We start from the raw sequence: 20,909 nt of genomic DNA, 5'->3' as shown, positions 1-20,909 counted from the left end.
CTCAAGTGACTTTCAGTGAACAATTTATCCATTACAGTTTTGCTCCCAGAAGTCATTCAGGAAAAGATGACAGCATGAATGTCAAGAAGAATGAGGCTGATTTATTCTGTAATGTGTGGGCAGTCAGCGAAGGAAACGAGTGTGAGAGAAAAAGCTTGGGGAGGAAGAAAATAAAAGCATAAAGACAGAAAAGTAAGAGACAGATAGTGAATGTAGCCTTGTATTAAACAGCAAAAATGAAAAGAGCATTCAGCCTTCAACAAAAAATGAAAATGGCACAGTGTAAGAGCTTTTTGGGCACAAATTTTGTTTGTTAGGAGGAGGGTTTGCAAAAGACATTACATTTTGTGTTTCCTGTGCCAAATGCTATTATTATGTAAATGATTCACAAGCCCAGCTCTTCAGTGATAAGTGGGTGGAAGTAAAAATTTTCCTATGAAAGCGCCAGTCGCTACTCTGGATGTTCGCTGACCTGTATGGAGTTCTTCAGGGTGAATCCTGACGCAAGGCTGTGTGTGACGTGTGTGTTGGCTGTTTCCAGGGAACAATCTGTTGCCACTGCCGCCTCACCACAAAGAGGTTAAATGCCATTTACAGCCTGACTGAGCGATGTGCACACATCTGCTCCTTTTCTTGTTCAAATCACGCCTATCTTTTACACATGCAATCTCTAAACCACATGCACAGGAACACGCAAGGTGAATGGAAAGCAATATACGCTGTATGGATAAAAAAAAAAAGTACCCACAGTTGTCCCTTAAATGTATGTAGTGTTCCCTCCCCTTTGTCTGTTGTGTTTATTCTGCACACATACATTCAGGAACCTTAACTGAAAGAGAAATGTTTTAGCAATGCTAGTGACTTTTCTTTAGGGATGGCTAAATGTTTGTTGAGAGCAGACTGAAATACTCAACAACTATTGGTTGGACTGCCATTAAAGTGGACAACTCTTACTGACCTTGATGATCCTTTTTTCCTCTAGTGTCAACATGCATTTGTGATTTTATGTGAAACAGCTGTTGGATGGATTGCCTCAAAATTCAATAGAAAGATCCATGTTTCTCTTAACATTGTAACATTAACACTGTAATTCAGTAGTTTGGTTTTTAGCAAAGTTCTGAGCATGCTGACATTAGCATTTACCTTAAACCCCTTTTATGCCTACTGTAAGTACGGCCTCACAGAATTTAGCTGTAGGCTCTTAGTCCTCAAACGTCACCAGTATTGAAAGAGCACAGATGGAAAAAATAGCAAAACAAATACCCAGCTGTTAGTGTCAGTAAAAGTATCCTCTTTTCAGGGTGGGTGGCTGGGGTGTGCTTGACAAGTAAAAACATCCAACCGTTCCAACCTCCCAGTGGTTTGTCATCCAGTGGTCACTTTCCAGGGTGTCACTACCTGTCCAATGCTTTTTTGTGGGTCAGCAGGCTTTCACTGCCACATCCCTGTCACTGAGAAATTACAGGATTTATTTATTTATTTATTTATTTTTGTGAAAGAATAGCACAGACACTGGCTTGGTGACAGCCTGCCACCCAACAAGTCGTGATTTATATATGACAAGCTGCTGAAATTCTAGTATTTGTTTTTGTCCCAGGTGTTTGGCGTGTGTGTGTAAGAGCCCTGAAGGCCTGAATGGACCCTTTCCTGTGGTCATATACATCCTTCTATTTGAGTGTCCATAACTTAAGGATCATCACTAGCACACAGATAAAATTTTTCTGCATTTTTCCAATCTGTATTGTTGACAAATTTACATTTCTATCTGTACCTTTCTAGATCTACAATGAAATGATCCGTGACCTCCTGAACCCTTCCTCAGGCTTCTTGGACCTGAGAGAAGACTCTAAGGGTGTGATTCAGGTTGCCGGCATCACTGAGGTATCTACCATCAATGCCCAAGAGGTGAGACAAGCGACCAAACCCTGCTCTACATGACTCATTTATTTTAATCAAAGGATTCAGATTTCATCCAGTGCAACTGCACCTGCACCTATGTGTTTTCAGATCATGGAATTGCTGATGAAGGGAAACAAACAGCGAACCCAGGAGCCAACAGCCGCTAATCAGACATCGTCTCGCTCCCATGCTGTGCTGCAGGTGGCCGTGAAGCAACAGAGTCGCTGTCGAGACGTTCTGCAGGAGGTCCGCTTTGCACGTCTCTTCATGATCGACCTCGCTGGCTCTGAACGAGCAGCACAGGTGTGTGTGTTTGTGTGTTTGTATTTGTGTATATATTAGACTTTAATCGAATTTTATGTGATTTATTTAATTTAATCAGCAGCTCTTACACCAAATTCAAGTTCAAAGACGTAGCTAATATGCCCAGGCTCTTTATAAGCCTGTATTGATCAGTATACATGCATAGTTGCAGCATCACAAGGGCCAGCTTTGTGAGTGTGTCTGTACTAATGCAGCCTATAACAGCAGTCTGCTCACTGGGGATACTTGGCTGTGAGTCTTAACAACAGTCCAGAGGATTGAAGTTCCCATGAACCTCTGGAGACCTTAATAAAAGTCTCTTTATATTTTCCATTATGGTTCAGAATGCAATTTATTAGCACGAAACATTTGGCAAATGAGATCATATTATACTGTAACATGGCCCTTTGACGTTTGAACATTTATTTTAGTAAAAATAAAAATAATTTTTCCACTGCTTCAATTTTAATCAAAGAATTTCTGACAGCAGTGATTCCTGCATACTGATTCAAAACACAAATTTCATTTAAATGAACAGTTGTGATCCCACACACATAAACATGAAACAAAGAAAAAGTGCTTAAAAAATAAAACCGTGGAAAATTGGAGTTCATGATTGGCAGATACGTCTGATTAGAATATTGTCTCTGGGGTCACAAAGGTGCAACAAATATTTTTTTGCATAACAGCAGGTTTCTATTATTGGACAGACAGACAATTATCTATGAGCCCTTTCATTCTCTGGGTTTCATTATTGCTTTGACCTCATTTGAAGTCTGAAGTGAGCATGTTGAAAAGTATGGTTTGGCTCGCTGTTTGCATTTTCAAGTTCAGTCCGATTGTTTGTAGTCAGAGCCACGCTGCTGATGAAGCGCACATACGGTATCTATTAGGAGCTGAGCAGAACAGAGTGGTTGTTGGTAAATTAACACCTTGTGTCTCCACAGAAGAGGAGCGCTTGCAGTTTAGTAAGGTGAAGTCGATTTAGTTCAGCCAGGTGTAGATGGAGAAAAAGTAGGAGGTAATGCCATCTCCTGGGCAAGAGTGGGAAGATGACTACTGTAGTCTAAAGAAGTAGTTTGTGTACTCACAGGCATTGGGGCTGTGGTGAATAAGATGTAAAAAGCTCCTGGGTTCAGTTCTTAAATATTTCTCAAATATTCAGGGATAAATAAGCAGCAATCAGAGTGAATATACATTCTTAGGTGTCCCTTAAGAGGTCTAAACTAAAAAAAAATGTAAATGTTTTCTTACCTCTTTCTTCTGATTTGTCTTTTAGACTCAGAACAGGGGTCAGCGGTTGAAAGAAGGGGCCCACATCAACCGTTCCCTTTTGGCTTTGGGCAATTGCATCAATGCCCTTAGTGACAAAAATGGCAACAAGTACGTCAACTACAGAGACAGCAAGTTGACTCGCCTACTAAAGGTATGGCAGTTTTAATTTAGAAGGGACCAACTCCAGATTAGCAGACCTCATTTTATAGCTCTTGTATTGATGTTTTTTCCCTTTTCCCATATCTTTGATTAATAGGACTCACTGGGCGGGAACAGCAGAACTGTAATGATAGCCCATATTAGTCCTGCCTCTATGGCTTTTGAGGAATCTCGTAACACACTGACGTATGCTGACCGTGCCAAAAGCATTCGAACACGGGTGAGCTCCAAACACAGATCTTTAATTAATTTAATATGATGAATGCTATTATGACATATTTTATAATATTTCTTAAAAAATATAGTTCACCTAGGAATTTGTTTACTGCAATATCACATTGTAGTTAAACAGTGTAGTTTTCAGTACACATATAGCTCTCGCTCAATGTTAAGGGTAGGTTGATGTAGCTTATTATTCCCAATTAAACAAACCTATATGCAGGAATAATATTTCACAAACCAAATTCAGCAGCTTTGTCTTTGTCATCACTGTGTGCTCCAGGTAAAGAAGAACCTGATAAATGTGTCATACCACATTGCTCAATACACCAACATCATCTCAGACCTGCGCTGCGAGATTCAGCGGCTCAAGAAGAAGATTGCAGACCAGGCGAGCCGCCAGCTCAGCTCAGATCGGACCGACATCCGCCATGTCCAGGGTAAAAGCTTGTCCACACTTCTGTCTTCAAGACAGGAAGACACCTGTCTGCCAAATAAATCTGTTTACTAATGTTGTTTACCACTGTGTTTCTCTCCACTCATCATCTTTCCCCACTCACAGCTGAAGTGCAAGCCCACTCCGGCCAGCAAAGTCAGGCAGAGATGGACCAGTTGAGAGAGCAGCTCCTGGATGCATTTCGCCAACAGATGGGGATCAGGAAGAGCCTGATGGAACTGGAAAACAGCAATATGGAGATCCAGATTGACACCTCCAAACACCTGCTAACTATTGCAGAGTCAGTGTTTTGCATTTTTGTCATACCTCTTCCATCTTATAATACATAACATCTATAATCCAGTATTCCCCTGTGTAATATTCAGGAATTCAGTTAGTTGACAAAAGGGTTGGAAATGTACTTACACTCCAATATGTGCAACTCCTCCCCAAATTCTCTGCGTATTAATGAGACATGTATGAATCATGAATGTATATGTGGTTCTCCTAGCTGGGAGCAGGAGCAGAGTCGACGCAGGAGGAAGTGGCGTGCAGAACGAAGAAAGGAAAGTGTCAATAAGGATGAAAGTGAGAAGGACTCTGACTCGCCTGAGTCTCCCCCTGACACCACTGAAACCCGGGATGTGGCAATTGCCCGAGAAACTTTGGTCACACTCATGGCTGAACAGAAGAAGATTCAAAAACAGAAGGTAGCATTGTCTGTCCTCCTGAAAAACAAGAGAAAATAGTAGATTTACATAATGTTAGACCATAGTCAGATGCATACAAAAATCTGACGAGCTCCTGTTGTTTTCCCATAAGGCATTGCTCGAGCGTCGATTTCTGGAGCTTCGGGACCGGGCGCACCGCTTGGAAGAGCTGCTTCCTCGTCGGGTGAGCTCAGAGGAGCAGCGTGAGATCCTGAGCCTACTCTGCAAGGTCCATGAGCTGGAGATCGAGAACGCAGAGATGCAGTCCCATGCACTGCTCAAGGACAATGTCATCCGGCAGAAAAACTTTGTAGTGCAGCGCTTTGAGCAGTACAGACACCTGTGTGACGAGATCATACAGCAACAAAGACAATTCATTGATGGTGAGTCTATCAGCGTTTACTCCAACATTTGTTGGAAACCTCAATTATAAATATCTAATGTGTGGGTCCTTTACAGAGCTGTGGTTTATGTGTCCAACTGCATGGATACATAAATTAATAAACAGATCAAAAAACTGATAATGAAACTAATTGTTAGTTGCAGCTGTAGCCTTGTTCTTGTTTGATGTACAGTGAATTTTTGATTCACTGAATTAAATGTGTTGCAGACCATAGTCTACTCGTACCTCCACACCTCCAGGAGCTGTATGATATGTACATGAGAGAACTGGATGAGAGGAAACTGGACAGAGCAATGGCCCTGGACAAGGTGACTACTAGACACACCATCAAGGTAAGTCCTGCATGTAAAATTAAATTAAGAAACCAAATTATACTAAATAATAGCCCTGATCATTATACCACACTCTGCTCTCATTCCCAGGAGGGCTCCCTACCCAAGATCGCCCTACCCATTCAAGGTCGGGACAACATGCAGGACCTGGACTCAGACCAGGAGAGTGTACGCAACATGCGCTCTGATAACAGACATGGCCAAACCAAAAATCGTAGACACACCTTGCCTCCCATTCTTCCTGAGCCGGAGCTGTAAGAGGACATTTATCTTTTTCATGTTTCACTTCTTACACAACAACATACTTCAGTTAATACTGTATGTTCATTTGAGGTTCTCAGCATGGTTATCTTTTTCCCTGTTCAGGGATAGTAATCGAGTTTTTAAAAGCAGCCCTCATGCCAGGCAGATGAAAAACTCATCTGTAATGACGCCACCTCCTATCCACATTAACGGGAAGGGCAACAGAGAGGTGAGACCACTTTAAATAGGCCCAGGTTCACTCCAGAATAGATATCCCTGAGAGGTATCTCATGCTGTGAAATAATAGGCTAGTCGTGTGTTGCTTTTCTCTTCCAGCAGTATGAGCTCCTGTTTGAATTAAGCTCACACAGATATTTTACTCTAGCAGAATGTTTTCATTTTCAACCCATGTCTCCCCCATAAAAGAAAGTCCTGTGTGTTTTTTGTTCAGATTGCAGACCAGCAGAATTACATCTTTGTTTCAGGCTTGAAACAATATTACCTCCTTCTAATTTTCTCTGTATGCAAATGTAGCACGAGTGTGACTCGTAGGCAACATCAAGTAAACGACTAATGAGAACCAGACCCCAAATGCCCTTCTCAAAGTAAAAATTGCATTTTGGAGAGACAGAACTGATTAGGATGGCAATCAACCTGGACTGAAGGCAAAGGACTGCTGTAAATGTTTGATCATAATGTGAAACTCTGTGTTTCTTGTGTGCAGCTGCAGCCGTTGGCTCCTGAGAGCTCTCTGAGCTTCAGCCATCTCAGCCACAGTGTCAGCAGCCACCTGGACTCGTCACCTGAGAGCAGTGAGGCCGGTACTGATATTCCACTGTCCAGAAACGGTAAGATGTTCAAAAATAGTTGATAGTGAATGCACAGGCAGTTGGTGAGATAAAGCCATCTGGGCTTATGCCAACACATTCAACAGTAAACATTAAAACCAGTCAGTCTCTTAATCTGTCTATAAAATGTCAGACTTTTCTTTGTAATGCACATCGCAAATCCCAATAGCCCACATTTCCCATAGAAGTAGAGTATAAAAAGATAAGTAAAGTAAAATAACAGCCATTTCCCTGGGTCTCCACAGAGCGGCAACAAATCCTAAAGGGCGTTCAGAACATTGTAGTAAAAGCAGCCCGTCGACGCTCCAAAGCCCTGGAGGTGGACGCCTTGCGGTTGCCACCTCCCTACTCTCCCTGGGACCCAACAAAGCAGAAAAGCGGCCTCTCTTTGAGCGAGGTACCCCCGAGAGGTTTGCCAGTGCGCCGTGGAAGGCAGCCCAGCCCTGAGCTTAGACACGCAACCTCGGACGATAACCTGTCAAGCAGCACTGGGGAAGGACCTGGCCTGCAGGCAACCTGGACACGCCCACGTAACCGTCAAGTGGTGACCAAGACCCAAACGCCCAGAGAACTAGACTTTGAGGCTCGGCGCAAGAAGAGGCGCTCACGCTCTTTTGAAGTTACTGGTCAAGCGGTGAGTATTTTCCCATTTAAATATTGATTTAGACATAACTTATCCAGTACCTACGGCTAAAACATACATTATATAAGTCACTGTATGACCACACATCTAAAAGAAACAGGATTCACTCACTCTCTGGCTCTGGTTTGCTGTGATGTGTGTCTGTTATCTGTGTCTCAAAATAAAAATATGACTAAGCAATATCTTGAAAAAATAAAAATGTGAGTATGAGTATTTTTCTCAGTGGTATTAATGTTTTTCATGCTTTCATGCTTAAAATCCTGTGCTTATAGAAGCACTGTAGACAGTGTTGAATAGCATTGTGTATATGTTGTCACTGATTTACAGTGTTGGCCATGTGTGGACTGTGTCTTTCAATCAACCATCATTTCTCCTTCCTCTCACCTACAGTTCTCTCAAACTAAAACAGCCACAGCTCAGAGGTTCCGCCCTCTGGACAGCACATCCGACCCCCATCTCCACATTAACGGTCAACCCCAGGCCCCCATTCTGCGCCCCCAGCACAGAGGAGTCCCTCCTCTTGCCAAAGTCCGGGCACCTCACACCAGCCAGCCAACAGGTGAATCTCAATCGCTGTTAGTGGAAGGTGCTGAGATTCCTCTTTAACAATCTTTATACTGAGTTTTCCCTTTGTTTTTTCTTTCTCCTCCTCAGGCTCAAATGCAGACTCCTCTACAGCCCACATAAATAATCTGAAGCGGGGGTCCCAGCTGCGACAGCCCCAGCCACTCCTCTACATCACCACCACAGGCACCGGGGGCCAACGCACACGCAAACACTGAGCCATCATCCACAGTCAGTCACAACACCAGCACAAACACTTAAACCAGCTGAACCTGGAGGGGAATCCTCTAATAACTGGAGAGCACACACATGCCCACACACCCCAGCCTGATAAAATGAATGCTTAACCCCTCAGTGACTCACATCAGGTAAGATTGTGAGGCAGTATAACAGTCTAACCAGACACCTCCACATAGGTCTCCTCTATGCTTTCCTGTGGACACTGAGCAATTGGCGCTGACAGGCTCTGGGACCTGCAAGCCTACAGACTGATTACTAGACATACAGTGCATTTCTCTCAAGTGTTTCCACTTTAGCTTGTTGTAGTGCTGAATAACTTGTGTTATTGTCAAGTCAGGATGGTGTCAAGCTCACTATGAATGCAACACTGTACTAATGTTTGTGCATTATGAATATATAATGTTTGGTAATGTTTGGTGCTTGTTATGTAGGCCAGAAACTGAAAGCTGACTTTGGCTAAACATCACAGTCAATAATTATCGAGATTTGAATTAATTCAACAACGGTTGAAAAGGGTGAGAGGATCTTACTCTATTGGCAGTGTAAAAATGGTACATTGATCAGTGGCCTGATATCAAAAGTGTTTCAGCATCAATGTTTCTTGTAGTGAAATTGTTTCAAATTAATGACACACTGATGTTTAAGTACAAAAAAACTTAATCATCTTGATTGTTGTGCACTTCTGGATTCAAACTCTGTTGTATTCTCATACATCCCAGGTCTATGCCTTTTTTTTACCCTCAGTGTGACGATTGTCATCCCTGTTTGTGTAGATATACAGTATAGTAGCATAAGGTGGTTTTTCCAGATTACTTGGCTGTATTTTTTATGAATTATTTAACCATTGCCTTTTCTTATGTTATTGTCTTTGACATTGTTTCATAATGACTACTTTCTATGCTTTATTTTGTACATTTTTTATTTGTACCCAAATAAATTCAAATTCAATTAAATTTGCTGATTTTGTGTCAGTGGCTTTGAATTGTGCGTTTGCAGGAGCGACAGAAGCATATTTTATAATATACTTTTAATGTAAATTTAGTGTTGAAATATACAACTTTGTACTAGTCTGATATATTCGAAAATGTCCACTGGGTGATGCACAGTGCTCAGTTAGGTGAAGTATGACAATTATTCAGCATCCAGACTACAGTAATCACTCTACTGGCAACACAAGTTTCTCCTCCAAGACAAAGTACTTGAGTGTACATGTTATTTAATTTGAGGATCTTATTCATGTTGTTGATTTACTGTTTGGTATTTTAGATGTTTTATAAATTTCATTACAGCAGCACATTTTAGTGCTATTTTATTTATAAAATTTGGCACTATGAAGATTATGGCTGCTCTTCCTGAGATGTGGATCATTATTCTCATAACAACCTTATTATTTAGTTGCCATATGTCATTTATGGCAAAACTCCATAACATTTATTTCTTTCTCTAAAGAATGAGTAGCTATAGTCATTATTTCACTTACTGGAATGTCATTTATTAGTTGCCTTTGGAATAATAATAACATTTAGAATAAAATATAAAAAAATCATTAAAGTCTTGAGTTTGACAAGGTCATCCACCCCTATTTTTTTTTTTTATCACAGAGGCATTTATATTTTTGGTAAGTAAAACCAATAAGTCTACTATTGTTCCAGATTGGGGGATTTTAGACTTTAGTTAGTCCTTGGATAAGCCAGAAAATAACCGCCTCCTGTGTCAATTTCTTAAATATGCATATTATTTTTATTATTGTTTTTATTTTAGATAAATAGGACATGCATGCATCAAATAAGTACAAACCTTCATACGAAAAACTGTAGTCGGAAGTACCGCCTCTTCTGCGTCACTGACACCAATCTTGTCCAATAGCAAATCAGCTCTTGATTGATTGATGTGTGGCTTGACCAATAAGCGGTGGGATTACGGCTCTCGGGCGGTGCTGCACGTACAGCTGATTTGCAACCCGCCGAAGCAACAGCGGAGAAGAAGGAAAAATGTCGCTGGCGTCGACGCGGACCGTTCTAGGATCAGTGTGTTTCTAGGAAGAACCACTCGGTAGTTCGGTGAGTGGAACAGTCGTCACTAGTTGCATCTAAGGCTCAGGGCTTAAATTCGGTTTGTCCCGTCCAGAACCGTAGCAGTTGTCCCTGTTTTGTGTTACGCTTTCAGGCCTGTTGTACAGGAAAACCCAGGTCCGGCAGCCATGATGAATGTTAGTTAGTCGGTAGCGTAAAAGTGTGTTTATTTGTAAGTGACGTTAGCTTCAGGTCTAAATTCGCCACAGTGATAATAAAATGCTCCAAACTAGCGCGTCCAGGGGATGAAGTCCTTGTTTGGTGTTGTTTCATTAAAAGTTTGCGCATTAGAGCTGTGTACAGGGTGCGGAGCGTGTCATCACGGACATGTGCTCCTCTCTGAACTTCATCTGGGAGCTGCATGACTTTGTGCACACTTTGAGGAGACTTGTCCTCCTGAAACACAGTTGTTCTTACGTCTCATCACACAGGCAACATCACCCACTGCTGACAAAAAGCTGCATCGTTTAGTGATTTTTATATCAGCTGCATGTCAGCTGTGGACCTGTTTTTACCAGGTGTAACTCATGCTGATGAGGATTTATCGTGGTTGCTTTGTTGTGAAGTTGTGCATAATTCATCTGGGTCAGTTTTGCTCCACTACGCACCGAGCGAATCACATTGTTGTGTGTGGTGTGTTTCAAAACAATTAATGAAGTTAAAACAAAATCCAGTGATGAGCAAGTCAGTGCTGATGTGATGCACCTGAGGGTCCATGTACATATTAGTTATTGTAGGTATAATCATATATCCAGTGGTGGAATGGGTTGGATGAGAAAAAGCATAAAAGATAAGATTGCTTGCTCAGTATAAACCCAATATGTATTTGTGGAATTGGGACTTTAATCAAAGATGCACATCATTTCAATTCATTGTATTTGTCTGAGATGTTTAGTATTGTAGAAGACACGGAAACCCTGTAAATATTAACAGTAAAGAAAATGGAACCAGTAACGTTTGGCATTGCCTCTAAGGAATAATCATTTATTACATTTTTTTGCAGATTTATGTTCTATTGACTAGTTGTTTTTTTTTTTTTAACTAATCCTCTAGGTCTGGATTGTTATTTATCATTATGTTAATGTATGCAGGCATCACTCTGGTTGTTGAAGTTGCGGACATGCAGACTAAAATGTTTTGATGGTGTTGCTTTGACCTAATTATTTCAGACAATACCGAACATTCACAATCAAATTTTAAGATTTTCTTCAGTGTTTTTAGTCATAGGTAGTAACCATGTTGGAATCTTGACATTATTATTGTTGATTCTTGCTTTTTAAATCATGTTTTTGTAACTTAATGTATTGTACATGCAGTTTGTCTTCCAATAGTATGAACTCTGAGTTTTCAGGAACCTTCTACATTGGCTATGTAGGACTTTTGTGTAACCAATTTCAGCTCTCTGAGAAGATTAGTAGCAGTGAGGTCAGCTGTTGCAAAGAACCTGCTTTAGTTTGGCCCATTTAAAACTAAGTGATGGGACATAGTCCCCTAAAGTTTGGTTAAGGTATTTTAGTAAGAGTGGGAATAATAAAATCGACATTTCATTTTAAAATTTGTTTAAATGCTTACAAGGTAATTTAAGAAGATATTTAAACATTTGGCTCTAACTTTGATTTTGATTCTCCTTTTTTTCAGAATGAAACCTCTGCTGTGGAGTTGCCATGAGTGATTATAAGGTTTATTAAAATGTGCAACCAAACCATTTAAATGTGGGTGATTGCTTGACAGTAGAGAGAGTGTCAGCTTACCTTCCCCTTTTGTCAGGTCAGCTTTAACCATAATCATTTAAAAAGAGAAAAATATACTAAAGCACTCCATGGGTCTCTACATTAACCTCATCTGATAATTAAGGCCTGCTGAACCTCCTCCCTCAGCGAGCGAAGACATGGACCCATCTACTAGGGTGGTGGGCCTGGACGCCCAGGGGAACATGGTTTTCACGGTGGTAAAGCCAGTTATGGGTATCTTTCAGGTGTCTTCAGAGCAAACTAACAGTGTAGCACAGGGGGGCATGAGCCTACAGGGTTTATCTGAAAACACACTAGTAATGCAAGGCCAGGCTCCACTAGAACAGAACCAGGTGGAAATGCACACCATACAGCCTCATATTCAGCCCCAGATGCAGGTTTCTGCCCCAGTCCAGACTGAGGATGTGGCTCAAAATCCAGAGCTGCCAACAAACTCAAGCACAAATTCAGAGTCCGGTACCCAGATGGCATTTGCAGAGGTGTCGTCACTCCTGGATCCCAACATGAAAGGGTCAAAGGCTCGTAAGTGGCTAGCAGTTTGAAGACGGTGCTCTCTGAATGATTATCAGTCACTCTGCTACCTCCAGCTCTGCCTCCTGTCTTTTTCTCAGTGCCACTGTCTCTAAACCAGACAACATTGCTGGTCTCGCCACTGTCTTGTCCACCTTTCCTTTCATTCTTGCTGACACTCTTTTGTCACACATCACACCTGACACTTTCCTCCACCCGTTCCAACCTGCTTGCACACGTCTCTTCACTTCTTCAATTCTTCTTAATTTTCTAATTGAAATATGTGGCTGTATTTGATAGTCTAAAGAGAGCCATAAAGGTCTCCTGCCATTGAATTTTGCAGAATGCACCTTTACCATTAGGTTACCTGGGCAATTTGTGATTCTAAATTTCTTTTTTTTTTTTGTGTAATTTTTAAGTGCTTCCACTTAAAATAATAAATATGAAAGAGGGTTTGGATTTGACGAACAAATCTGATTCTGCATTCACAGCAGATAAAATACTATTGAATCACAACCGTTCCCCAGTTCTGAGACATTCACTTCCTCCTGTCTTGCTCTGATTTTAGGGAAGTATCTCATCTCGTATGATGAAATTAAACGGCGCCTGCAGGCCCCAGAGAAGATGTCCCTGCGGTCCTTGGCAGCGTACACTCGGGTCAGCAGAGGCCCCGCCAGCAAAAAAACACTTCTGGAGTCGCTTAATCTCCTCGGCCTCACGCCAAGCACAACTACCTCCGTATCCTCCTCTTTCTCCAAACTCACTGAAGGTGACAGAAGTGTGTGTGTGTGGGGGGGGGGGGGGTTGTTTGTGTTTGTTTGTGTGTGTGAGAGAGAGAGAGAGAGAGCAAGAAACTCAAACATGTTTTAATTTGTTTTTAGGTGACACTAGAGCTTTGTGTGATGACATGAAAGATTTTGCACAAGACTACATTGACTATGGCAACATGGCCAAGCAGCTCATCCCTGAGACAAACACAGTTCAGCACTGGTCCAAAATTATTGAAACTAAGTAAGCCCTCACCATCAAGTCTGCTTTATTTATGTTGCAACAGGATAAACGGATAACACTCTTTTTTTTTTTTCTCAGGAACCACCTTGAAGATATGAGAAAATGTTTCAAGGACCCTATTAACAGTGGTGCATTCGACAACGTCACTCATGGCCTTGGCCTGGGAATGCTGGATGTTGCACTGGACATGATCATTATGGTAATTGAACAGCAGATTCGCATCTTGTCTGGCGCAGCAGCATCAGACCCAGTTGATTCTGGTCCCCCGATGCGACGCATCCGCAGACGCCACCGCAAAGCCCGCTCAACTGACAATGAGGTGCCTCCTAAGGTGTCTGGAGGGGTCAAAGAGCAAGGAAAGATCATTTCAAAAGGCAAGGGGCGAGGCAAAGCCAAGAAGAAAATACGACAGGAATCTGGAGCTACTGGTCCTGTGGAAACTCAAGCGGAGCAGTGCAAGCCAGATGATTTGGAAAATAATGTCCTTACCCTGGTCTCTGTAGGATATGAGACTGTTTCCAGTGGTCTCAGCGCAGCTGGAACTGTTTAACACATGGTCACATGACCATTCCAAAGAGCCGGTGACTATTCATGTTTCTATAGTATTCCAAGGGATACTCAGCAATGGGACAGCAGCTTTGTACATGTTGACTTGTGTTGAAGGTCAAAATTGTTTTGAGCTCAGTACAAGAGTCCACCTTAAGGGAATAGTTCATCACATTTTGGCAAATACAAATATGAGCTTTCTTACTAACTTAGGCTGAAGAAGCGGCTAAGAAGATCAATACCCTGTCATGTCTATATGGTAAATATGTAGCTGGGACCGGCAGCTGGTCAATGAGCTTACCTTTGGATAATGACTGGACATGGCCAAGCAGCCGGTCCGGCTGTGTCTACAGGTAACAGAACCCACCAGCTGCTGCAACATGTTATCCACACAGATGTGAGAGGTAACTGTTCAACCGAACTCTTCAAAACTGTTGAACTATTCCTTTAATTAATTATTTAGCAGGTTTTGTATGTATTTAGATATCTAACTAAGTCTGATTACGTATTATTTTTAGTGAACATACAAATTGATGTGTGGTACAACATCTGTGTGCCTGTTGTATTTATTATTTAGATTTTAAGTTCAGTTACTCTGTACTAGGTTTGAAAATTATCATTTGTTTTTACTGAGTAAAATAGAAAGATAAAATTTTCATAACCACTTTGTTACTGTCTTGATATGATAAATGTCATAAAAGGTGCAGAGTCAGTCTGAATGTGTTGTTCACTGAGTAAAAAGACAGAATAGCTTTATTAATTTATCCGTTTTAGTGACTCTATCCTGAGGAGAAGAAAATCAAGGACATTTATTTTAACCAGTCAAGTTCCCAATGTTTTAGAAAATGAAGTCAGGATTTTATATTCTGGGAAAACGTGTCGAGAAACCCAATGTCAGTTACCTACTTGTCTGTGTTGTTTTGACTTGGATTTTGAAGCCGAAAGGCATTGTGGGAGATTTTAGAGTGGTAGGAATACACTAAGTCAGCCAAGTGCTAATACCTTACATACACACACACACACACACACATACATACACATGGAGAGGGGGGAGCACAGCTTTAGTGAGGATTTGCTCTGTATTAACCCTGGGAGGGATCAGAGAACCTGCTGGAGCACAAGGAAGACAGACATGTTCAAAAAATTAGACAAGTTTTATTTTGCACAAAACAATAATGCAAGATGTGTATGGAATGCAGCAGTGCAGGCTGAAGTAGGCTTTCTTAAAGTAATAGTCCAAAGATTGGCATAAAAGAAAGAAATCTGGCAGGAGAACAGCAAACGGAGAGCAAAATGTGCTGTTTGTTTTGAATAAGGATGTAAATCTGAGAAAGTTCCACCAACAGCTGTCCGAAGGCAGTAGACGGATGAGAATGGGACATTCTAGTGTGCCACTCACATACACTTACACGCATTCCCAAAGGGACAAACGCAGATCCAGTCAACTGCAACCCTACACACCAAATGGTGAGTTGAACAGCATTGTGACTGATGTTTTACACCGTAACAAAGGTTATCGGTAAATGTGGCTTGATATTAATGTGCTTTTATTACCTTTATTCATTGATTGAACTTATCGTAGACACTTGGCTTCAGTTGTGCTCATGGTTCACATGGAAACTGTCTGGTGCAGCCTGACTTTTTTAAATGTTGCAATTAGTTAGAGGTCGTCTTTTATGAAAGCACAACAGTTTTTTGGGGGAAGGATATTATTATTATTCAGTCTCACAGCTGTTTGAGAGATTTAAGCTAGTGATCTTTAACACACACACACACACACACTTGTTTTTTACACTCCATAACATATCTCCACATGCGTGTTTCTTTAGCTAATGGTCTTGTGTTTGCTGAGATGAGGACTGGAAATACAATGACTACATTAATAATCACCATGTGTCTCAGGTTTCTGTATAAGTTCACTGAAGGACCACTCAGGAGCAAACTGGCTTGATAGCTGGAGGGTTTTTTGTTTGCACAAACCATCTGGAAAAATCCAACCAGGCAATGGCTATTTATTGTTGAAGTGTCCCTGACCAGATCTGTCACCATGATGCTGGTCAGGTCAGCAGTGTCCAGCTTGCAGACATCTGTCCAAGATGCTCCCTCTTTCCTCAGGCTGATGCTTTAACTCAGTTTTTAAAATGTTTCAATAAATTCCACTATAGCTCTAAAGTCCTCGAATGAAATGAATCCCAAGTCTAATATATTAGACTTTTATTTGGATCATGCCAATCGATCACTTGGGTCCACATTTGGTCCAGTTTGCTGTTGGATGACTTGCCATGATGTTTTGTACAGACATTTGAGGGATCAAGAAACTGGTGATCCCTGACTCTGACAACTATTGCATGGATTACCATGAAATTTGTTCCACACCTTCATGTCCCCCTCAGGATGAACTCTAAAAACTTTGGTGAGCCCTTAACTTTTCATCTAGAGCCGTGAAAATTTAAGTTTAATACTTTGATTTATGACCAAATACCTGAAAACTAATGACATTTCCCCTGGCTTCTGTTAGCACTGACGTTGTGTCAAAGCCCCACAGGATGACATCTAGACATTTTGCAAAAAGGAATAAAGTATATCTTTGTATATTTAACGAGTATTCTCCACTTTCATTTGTACTGCCAGCATTTTCTCCTTGTGTATTTTCATGCCATATGCAGTGCCTTGTTTATTAAGCAACCCTGCATCTGTCTCACCCAACTGTAATGACTTTCATATTCCCTAATGTGATATACACCATGCTTATGTGATAGTCCTTTATTTGTGCCTATTTTTGGACTATCTATTTTCCCTATAACCCCTCACAGATAACCTGAACAATGCATTAGGCGCCATCAGAGTCCTCGGTTTGGAACTGATTGAAGACGAACTTAAGCCACATCTAAACACAGTGCTGACCGACATTAAGGAGAGGAGTGAGTTCAATCACACTATTTCACACAGTGATGCCTCATTTCTTTGTTTATGATGATATTCCTCAATTCCAGCTATAACAGCATACAACATATCAGAGGATTTGTTGTATAGGGGTTATTGTTGTTATAGTATGTCTTTCATTTGCTGTGATTTAAATTGCAAAATGCAGAAAACTCTGCTGTCATATGCAATTTACATATTTATATGTTTAGAAACCAGCGTACATTAAGACAGCATTCCTTACAGCCCTAGTGGCATGAGTATTATAGCAGCTCCCCATTCTAAGTAATAACACTAGCAAAACCACATTGGAGAGGGATGGGACACTGAGGGCTGTGAGGCTATAAGGGGATCAGGTGTATGACAGTTGTAAATCCCTGGTCGACGTTAAGCTGCATTTGTCTCTTGTAGCAGGAGAGCAATGGGGGGATAGAGAGGCAGAAAGAGGTAAAGCAGGGTAGGAAGACCAAGCAAAGAGTAACAGGGATAGGAAATAGTGCAAGATTCAGTTCAGTACCATTCGGCTGATATTCAAGACAAAGACTACAGCTGATGCAACTTGATATACATATAATTCATAAATTTCACCTTAAAGCCAGGTTTTTCTTTGGCTTAGGCCTGATAAAATGATTATGTTATGTAATATGTGAAATTCCACTGCAGAGAAAGGTGCTGCTGAGCAGGTAGTGATCAGTGGGATCCTGCCAATCCTGGCCCTATCTCTGAGGAGCAGAGGTCCTCTCACGCTGCTGACTGCAAAGCTAGTGGCTGAGCTCGCCAAGGAGTGTAAGTTATTTAAACAGATACATGCTGGTCTATAGGTTTATTTACACCTAATTTATAAATGAAGTAAATGAGATTGTTCATCACCAGAGACTCAGGCTGTTGAGTCTCTGAGGTGTTTTGAGGTTTTTTTCTCGTGTCTCCCTTCATGTCTGCCGACACTTTTTTATTCTTTATCGTTGTAGTTTGCGTTCACTCATTGAGTTTGTCTGTTACCTGTCAGCTGTGGTTTGTAAAGGTTTTGGTGACGCAGGCTTGATTACAGCTCTTCTGTCAGCGCTGACCAGTACAGACCAAGAACTGCTCCTTCACACTGCAAGGGCCATCTCTCGAATGTCTTGTGACAGCTGTAAGTGGAGCAATTTAATAGTTGTGTTTAGTTGTAATGCATGTGCCATTGCATGAAACCATGCCCAACAAAACACACACAATAACAGATACAAAAACAAGTTAGAGATTTCTTTAGCAGTTGTAAAATGCAGTTTGATTCAGGAGAAAACTGTCAAGCTGTGATCATGAGACAGAGGCTACTGGCCATCTCTGCTGTGGGATAATTTGTTTTCTTCCTATTCAGGTGCAGTGAGGTTTTTATCAAGAAATGCTAATCATTCCAATAAATTTTACAGTATAAATGTTTTCAAATGCAACACATTCAAAATAACAAATTCTTCTCCGACTCTATATGTCCCTCTGTCTTCTACAGCTAAATATCAGGATCTGTTACTACGTCGAGGTGCTGTGTCACGTCTTGTTGCCATCCTGTTCCGTTTTCCTGATAAGGATGCCCTGGAGGAGGTGTGCCTTGAGGCTCTGTGTAACCTCAGTGGTATGGGAGTGGCCGAAGAAGCAGGGATGGTCTGGGAGAGGGGTGTGTCTGTGAAGCCCGGGGAGTCTGTGTTTCATGGCATCTCTCCTCACACCTGTGGTTTTGCCTCTTCCGTGATTCTGGTGCGTGTGTCTCAGTGGGCCCCAGGTCAATACTCAGTCAACATTGAGGTTTTTCAGCGCTGTTCCTCATCTTTCTGGAACCTTCATGGGAACAAGCAGACCACTCACTGGTTCCCATTTCCTAGCTTGGGAAGTTGTTCAAATCTTTACAAGGTAATCAAGTTCTCTACAAGGACTGTTCCTAGAACCAAAAGTCTAAAGACCCGTGTGTTTCACACTTTCCTCTGACAGGTAAAATCCTGGTGTCCTGACCTAACTGGCATACATACTAACTGGTCATACTGTGACCTCCTACTGTAATAAATGAACCAGCAATAAGTGAAATGCTTTAAATCCATGATGATTTGTTTACAAGTGCTTGAGATCATTTGAATTTTTATTTTTGCAGAAATATTGATACTGATGTTATTTTCTACCTTTGTTTTTATTATTTTGATTATCTGCATAGGCTTGGCATGCAAATTGTTTATGCACACAATAAGCCTAGGATGTCCTAATGTTAAATGTTAAATTGTCCATTGTTAGCTAAAAACTAAAGCAAATGTGTGGGTGAGTCTGGAGCAGCAGTTGTCAACCTTTCACAACCAAGATGATTACCGGAGGTGAACACTAGATGGCATGTGTGTGCTTTCTACAAACCCTTTCAGTCTATGTATAGTGTAAACCACATTGAAACCAGTTTGTGACATTGTATACATGCCTGAACACATGGCCTGAATCTACCCATGACAAGCTGCCTAACCACACATCTCAGTGGAAACTCTCACATATTTACATGAATTTAATTGGCTTATTTTTCCTTGCTGATATGAAAATTATTTATGAATGTACCTAAATCTGTCAAACACACAAAATAGAAAAATGTATCCACCTCTCTATCTTTGCCCCTTTTCCTTTTCTCTAATTACCCCTCTTATCAGTTCTTTCTGCTCCAGGTGCCCACACACAGAAGCATGTTCTCTAATCAGTTTTAACTTTATTACTGTGGGAGCCACTTAAATATTTGATGTAATAGAGATGAGGCTTTGGAATTATTTACACGTAGGAAAAAGGTGCACAGACCTATTCATGACCAGCTTTGCTTAGTTCACATACAAGTTGGAAAAAACATGTTAACATAAGAAAACTACACAATAACAGATTGAGAGTCATCAGTAAATTCACATAACATGAGATAATTTGTGCATTTGAGAAACAGGATATGTTCCACAAGGATACAACTCTGAAGAGCAAACGACCCAGGTTTTTGTTGAGATAATTAATACTAATGACACTGGCCCTTACTGCTGAGTAATGATCATAGCTTCACCATAATATCGCTTTATTTCATACTGTAGTTTTGTATGAGAGAAAAACACTTAAAAGTTACTATTGCCTATTGCCACACTAACATGAAGGAAATACACTTTGTTTCTGTAGACCCTGCCTTCATTTTTTTTTTTTAACAGGTGATTCATGAGACACATGAAATGTTTAATGAATTGCTTCACTTCCACTCTGCAACAGAAGATGCAGAAAGTTCGCATATATTACTTTTAATATAAGATTTATCAATAATGCATGATAAACTTTGCATTATATGCCTTCAAACTCAGATAACATGGCTGAAGACTGTTATTGCTTGTCTTTGCAAATGAGTCGTTTAAACTTTAATCCTGTTGTTGTTTTCTGCAGAAACAACTCCATGCAATTGCATTAGGATTTTATGGCTCTGAGATTTTAATTACCGCTTTTGTCATTTCTCTATTGTGGCCTCAGTTATTTTTAGCCTGTAGCATCCTTCAGCAATATACAACACCTTGCTGACTCACAACATGCACCTTATTATTTGATATGGACACACACGCAAACCATAAAAATATAATAAACATAGAGGCACAGATAGGTTATAGTGCTGTCTACAAGCAGACACTAAAAACATTTACAGACAGACAATATATAAACCCAAACCAGTTTTTGTACACACACAATCAGAACATGCAGAAGAGGATTTATTTCTCTGTACAGTAAATGTAGTAAATGTAATGATTGTGATTGATTTCTTTAAATATAAGAGGTGTGATTGTCACAGATAACAGATCCCTGACGTACT

At 40.9% G+C, this 20,909-nt stretch overlaps 3 protein-coding genes across 5 annotated transcripts in view; all 3 read left to right on the top strand.

The window, feature by feature from the left end:
- kif19 (kinesin family member 19) overlaps positions 1–9,044 on the top strand; it is a 28,396-nt gene extending 19,352 nt beyond the window's left edge. The window contains exons 6-20 of the mRNA XM_026315710.1: positions 1,780–1,905; positions 2,008–2,202; positions 3,482–3,628; positions 3,734–3,856; positions 4,139–4,295; positions 4,418–4,592; positions 4,803–5,001; positions 5,114–5,384; positions 5,612–5,736; positions 5,827–5,990; positions 6,103–6,208; positions 6,704–6,827; positions 7,073–7,461; positions 7,861–8,029; positions 8,125–9,044. Coding sequence (XP_026171495.1) covers positions 1,780–1,905; positions 2,008–2,202; positions 3,482–3,628; positions 3,734–3,856; positions 4,139–4,295; positions 4,418–4,592; positions 4,803–5,001; positions 5,114–5,384; positions 5,612–5,736; positions 5,827–5,990; positions 6,103–6,208; positions 6,704–6,827; positions 7,073–7,461; positions 7,861–8,029; positions 8,125–8,252 — 2,598 coding nt within the window. The 3' untranslated portion in view covers positions 8,253–9,044. The remainder of the gene's footprint in view (positions 1–1,779; positions 1,906–2,007; positions 2,203–3,481; positions 3,629–3,733; positions 3,857–4,138; positions 4,296–4,417; positions 4,593–4,802; positions 5,002–5,113; positions 5,385–5,611; positions 5,737–5,826; positions 5,991–6,102; positions 6,209–6,703; positions 6,828–7,072; positions 7,462–7,860; positions 8,030–8,124) is intronic.
- Positions 9,045–10,233: 1,189 nt separating this feature from the next.
- Positions 10,234–14,924, top strand: LOC113135575 (uncharacterized). The gene is made up of 5 exons (XM_026315711.2): positions 10,234–10,334; positions 11,985–12,619; positions 13,176–13,376; positions 13,489–13,618; positions 13,697–14,924. The coding sequence occupies exons 2-5, from the start codon at positions 12,235–12,237 to the stop codon at positions 14,166–14,168; spliced, it is 1,188 nt and encodes a 395-aa protein (XP_026171496.1). The 5' UTR covers positions 10,234–10,334; positions 11,985–12,234; the 3' UTR covers positions 14,169–14,924.
- A 607-nt stretch (positions 14,925–15,531) lies between these two features.
- Positions 15,532–19,703, top strand: LOC113135577 (rap1 GTPase-GDP dissociation stimulator 1). 3 transcript variants are annotated; one of them, XM_026315714.1, is made up of 5 exons: positions 15,532–15,631; positions 16,978–17,085; positions 17,750–17,872; positions 18,093–18,218; positions 18,573–19,703. In XM_026315714.1, exons 1-5 carry the CDS (start codon positions 15,532–15,534, stop codon positions 19,043–19,045), a joined length of 930 nt encoding a protein of 309 aa, XP_026171499.1. In that variant the 3' UTR covers positions 19,046–19,703. The 3 variants fall into 3 exon arrangements, with proteins under 3 accessions (XP_026171499.1, XP_026171498.1, XP_026171497.1); XM_026315713.1 differs by lacking the exon at positions 15,532–15,631 and adding an exon at positions 16,491–16,577 and having other exon boundaries at positions 18,135–18,218; XM_026315712.1 differs by lacking the exon at positions 15,532–15,631 and adding an exon at positions 16,491–16,577.
- Positions 19,704–20,909: the final 1,206 nt, after the last annotated feature.

Source organism: Mastacembelus armatus, chromosome 19 (assembly GCF_900324485.2).
Source record: "Mastacembelus armatus chromosome 19, fMasArm1.2, whole genome shotgun sequence".
Taxonomy (NCBI): Eukaryota; Metazoa; Chordata; class Actinopteri; order Synbranchiformes; family Mastacembelidae; genus Mastacembelus; species Mastacembelus armatus.
Note: the sequence above shows the minus strand (reverse complement) of the source record. Positions and strands in the feature narration are given on the sequence as shown.